At 46.5% G+C, this 3,964-nt stretch overlaps 1 protein-coding gene across 1 annotated transcript; it reads left to right on the plus strand.

Moving 5' to 3' along the window:
* Positions 1-1,391: 1,391 nt before the first annotated feature.
* LOC127312282 (protein BCCIP homolog) lies at positions 1,392-3,742 on the plus strand. Its single transcript, XM_051342827.2, has 8 exons — positions 1,392-1,643; positions 1,714-1,877; positions 1,973-2,236; positions 2,323-2,532; positions 2,618-2,683; positions 2,897-2,989; positions 3,068-3,124; positions 3,492-3,742. Exons 1-8 carry the CDS (start codon positions 1,505-1,507, stop codon positions 3,585-3,587), a joined length of 1,089 nt encoding a protein of 362 aa, XP_051198787.1. The 5' UTR covers positions 1,392-1,504; the 3' UTR covers positions 3,588-3,742.
* The last annotated feature ends 222 nt before the right edge of the window (positions 3,743-3,964 follow it).

Genomic DNA, 3,964 nt, shown 5'->3' on the forward strand with positions numbered 1-3,964 from the left:
TGGGGGTGCTGCATTTATTGGGCGAGTTGGGGATGCTAGTCGACGTGGAGTGGGCCCCGCCTCGCCGGCCATTAGCGACCGTCGTTTTCGTTCGTCTCGTGACATCCTCGAAGTTTTTTTTTTCTCATATATACTCCTCCTTCTTTTTGCTTTTTTCGAACTTGAGAAGTTTTATCTATTTCGATGAGAAATAAAATTGGGGCTGTTGAGCCCCTCGTCAATTAAAAAAAGGAAATAAATATGCATTGTGTTTGTTCCTACTAGAACTAATGGACTCAATTTACACCAAATCAAATTTCTAGTTGGTTATTTCACTAGGCAGTTTATCAAGTAAATGAAATGGAGTAAGTATGTTTGTTTATACAAATTACTAGGTTTTATTTTCAAGAGCAATATTGACTTTGTTTCATTTGTCTTGGCCATACCAGTTTACCAATGATGAACCCTCGCGTCCTGCGTCACCCCCCCACCCGCCACCCCCCTATGCTGACGGCGGGATTCCCTCTCTACTCGGCCTTGGCTGGTTCTTACGGGGGATCTGTATGCTTCTATTGTTGTTTTTTTTTTGGAAGGATTCGGTCTATTTATATATTTTTAAGCGATTTAGCTCATTTTTAGAATTCATATCAAACCTTGAATCTGTTATCTTAGAACAAAATTTCATGTGTAGAGATCAGAGTAGAAAATTAATGCAAATTTTTTTAATAGCCCAAGCTCCCCAAAGTTCGTGCTCTAACACAACTTCTCATTGTATGATGACCTGTCGGTGGTTTTTTCTTTCGATATATTTATTTGTTGGTAAAGATGTTTACGTTTCAAGAGATGATAATAATGGTGATATTTTCTCTGGAAGTCATATTGTCAGCAAAAGCACCGACTGTTCTGTTGGTTACTTCTTCAGGATAGGCTAAATACTAGGGATCTTTTACGAAGAAAAATCTTTCTTCCTTAAAGACTACACATGTATTATGTACAACCAAGCAGTGTTGGAGACCAGAAGTCATCTTCTTTTACACTTCCCCTTTGCGCTATCTTGTTGGCAATATATTTGCTCGTGTATTTTCTTTGTAGATTCAGCTTTTCATTTGGATTGTATTTCAAAGATGAAAGAGAAAGTCAACAAACATTTCTTCATGGAAAACATTATTTTAGCAGCTTGGTCCATTTGGCTGACAAGGAATTTTCAAGACAGAGCGTAGATGGCTAAATTTTAGGGTCGTGAAGAAAAAAGATTGCATTCATGTTAAGGAAAAAAAAAACAGAAGGCCAAGCAGCAAAGCCGATGGGTCATCCAGCATTTTCTGTATTTCATGTTTCAGCCCAGCGGCGCATTCTCTCCTCTCACTCATCGCAGCCCAGACCACAGATCATGCACACCTCTAGAGCGGCCAGAGGCCCAGAGCAGAGCAAAGCCAGGCACGAACCGAGAATTATTCCCCCCTACCGCCGCCGCCTCCTCCGGCGGTCGCCGCCACCCTCCTCGCCGCCGGCTCCGCGTGGAGACATGCCCGGAGGCCGGAAACGCCCCGCACCAGCCCCGTTCGCCGGCTTCTCCACCTTCGCCCGCTCCCTCCTCTTCTCCCCCGCCTCCGGCTTCTCCAGACTGCCTCTCCCCGTCGCCCCCGCCGCCAAACCCCAACAAGGTACGCTCCTGCTCCACCAACTCCCCCGACTCTACCGAACGCGCCTCTAACGCCCCCGTTCTCTCACCAGAGACCGCCGGCATGCCGCCGCCGCTGCCGTCCAAGCGCGCGAAGCTGGCCGAGCTCCCCAGCGACGACGAGGAGCTCCCGAGCAGCGACGGCGAAAGCGACACCGACAGCTCGCGCAGCGACGGCGATAGCTCGAGCAGCGACGGCGACGACGCGTCTCAGGAGGTTCATACCCGTACCTCCTTCTCTACACCCTCAGGATTTTCTGTCTCAGCAGCTGCAACCGTCTGATGTTTTGCTCCTCGGCTTTGCGGTTGTAGATGGAGACGGTGCAGGCGGACTTCGCCTTCTTCGACCCAAAGCCCAGCGACTTCCACGGCGTCAGGCTGCTGCTCAAGACCTACCTCGACTCCAAGCCCTGGGACCTCACCGGCTTCGTCGACCTCATCCTGGAGCAGACCACCGTGGGCACCGTTGTCAAGATGGCCGAAGACGAGGAGGAGGGGGAAGCAAATGGCAGCGATGGCGGCGACAACGACGATCTGTTCGGTCTCATTACCGTGCTGAATCTTGGAAGATACGGTGTATGCACAAATTGCTGGTTCTGATCAGTTACAGCTTAGGTGGATTTCAGACTGAATATGTTGCCGTTGTTGCTGCTGCCTTGCAGAAGAACCGCTGCATCAAGGATCTGAAGGATTATTTGCTTGGTGTCTGCGGCGACAAGGATACCAAGAAGAAGCTCAGGGCACTGCTGGAAGAGAAAGCGTCTACTGTCGGCCTGCTCGTGTGCCGGCGCTTTGTGAATTTCCCGTATGAGATGGTGCCTAAGATGTATGATTCGCTCTTCGACGAGGTTTCTTGGGCGACAGAAGATGAGGTGGGTTTTCTGTCGTCAACCACCATTTGTTTCTGTCCATTTTGTGCGTATGGCGAATTTTGAAACTTTGCTTGCATATCTGAAGCCAACACAAGAACTCCAGGACTCGTTCCGGTTCAAGCAGTACCTCTTGGTTGTCAGAATCTTTGAGGTGAGCTATGCAGTATATTTCGGTTTTCTGTGACAGTAACCACTTTGCTTGAATGTTCAAAGTGGCATATTTTGTGGATAAGTAGAGCCATATGTGTTGGTCTGGTTCAAGAATTACTGGTTAAAGCCATATGTTTTGCCCCTTGTATGGAAGAGCTCTGTTGATCTGGTAATTGTTCATAGTAACAAACTTATCTCTTGTCACTTTGTCCAGAGAAAAACTCCTCCAAAGCAGAAATCAAAGGGCAACAAGGATTACGACGAACCTGTTATCTATTCGAAGTTGGAGGATGAAGTTTTCCGTGAGGTATCAAAACATTCTGCCGAGTTATTGTTTCTTTGTGTATCTCCATGACAGAGGTGCTAACACCTCTTTCTTTCTCAGCTTAGTTCGTGGTCTTTCACTTTCCCAATCCGTGCTGAACAGTCGGCTCAGCAGGAGGTCAGTTGTGTTTAATCTTTTGATGCTCTATTATGTTTCGATATGTGATAGTCTTGGTAGCATAGCACACCATTCATCGTGTGCAACTGTTGATGGTTTTACTTGTGTTGGTGGTGCATATGCACCTTTGGTGGTGCTTATCATGTTTTAAGAAAAAATCAGTAGCCGCTGATAAGCGTGCCAAGTAGGAATGTAGGATCATATCTTGCTTTTTCATTCTGTCTTGAATCTTCTTTACATTTGCTCCTAACAACGATTTCAAACCTCCCATTTCTACCAGTCTATCAAAATCAGACGGTGTCTATACCTATGTGTTGGTCGAAATTAAAACGTGTTGCCTAAATAGGATCTTCTGCCCCCCTTGCAGCTGAAGAATTACAGGGAGATGGGCTTGGTGATGTGTGTTAAGGCTGAAGCGATTCCCAAGTTCCGCAAGAAGCTGGAGGCTTTGGTATCCGAATAGCAGGTCCATTTGCTGATAGGAGAATGGGGGCCAAGGTGGAATTTTCCTGAGAACCATCCAATTTTTTCCCGTGTTGTCGACTGTGCCATTAAGGTGCAAATGTGCAATTGTAGGTGCAGATGCGATGAGGTTGATCTGTATGAACCAGTCCAAATTATAATTATAAGATAAGATGTTTTAAATTACATTTGTGCATTATTTTGCTTATTTTCCAGCTGTAGTGAATCGGAACCCCAAAAAAAGACGGCCTTTCATAGGAGCTAGCTAGGAGGCGTGCACTATCGTATCGTCGATGTTGTGTGTGTGTGTGTTTTGTCTTATGAAGGGTCGGCTTATTTCTGTTATTCTTCACTTGCGTGATTGTGCATAGTTCACGT

This window comes from Lolium perenne, chromosome 7 (genome assembly GCF_019359855.2).
Source record: "Lolium perenne isolate Kyuss_39 chromosome 7, Kyuss_2.0, whole genome shotgun sequence".
Lineage (NCBI taxonomy): Eukaryota > Viridiplantae > Streptophyta > Magnoliopsida > Poales > Poaceae > Lolium > Lolium perenne.

What these genes read in the sequence shown, in the direction of transcription:
- LOC127312282 (XM_051342827.2), top strand. Translation starts at nt 1,505, where the DNA reads ATGCCCGGAGGCCGGAAACGCCCCGCACCAGCCCCGTTCGCCGGCTTC. An exon ending in TGGTTGTCAGAATCTTTGAG is followed by an intron (nt 2,684 to 2,896) that starts GTGAGCTATGCA and finishes CACTTTGTCCAG; the next exon opens with AGAAAAACTCCTCCAAAGCA. An exon ending in AGGATGAAGTTTTCCGTGAG is followed by an intron (nt 2,990 to 3,067) that starts GTATCAAAACAT and finishes TTTCTTTCTCAG; the next exon opens with CTTAGTTCGTGGTCTTTCAC.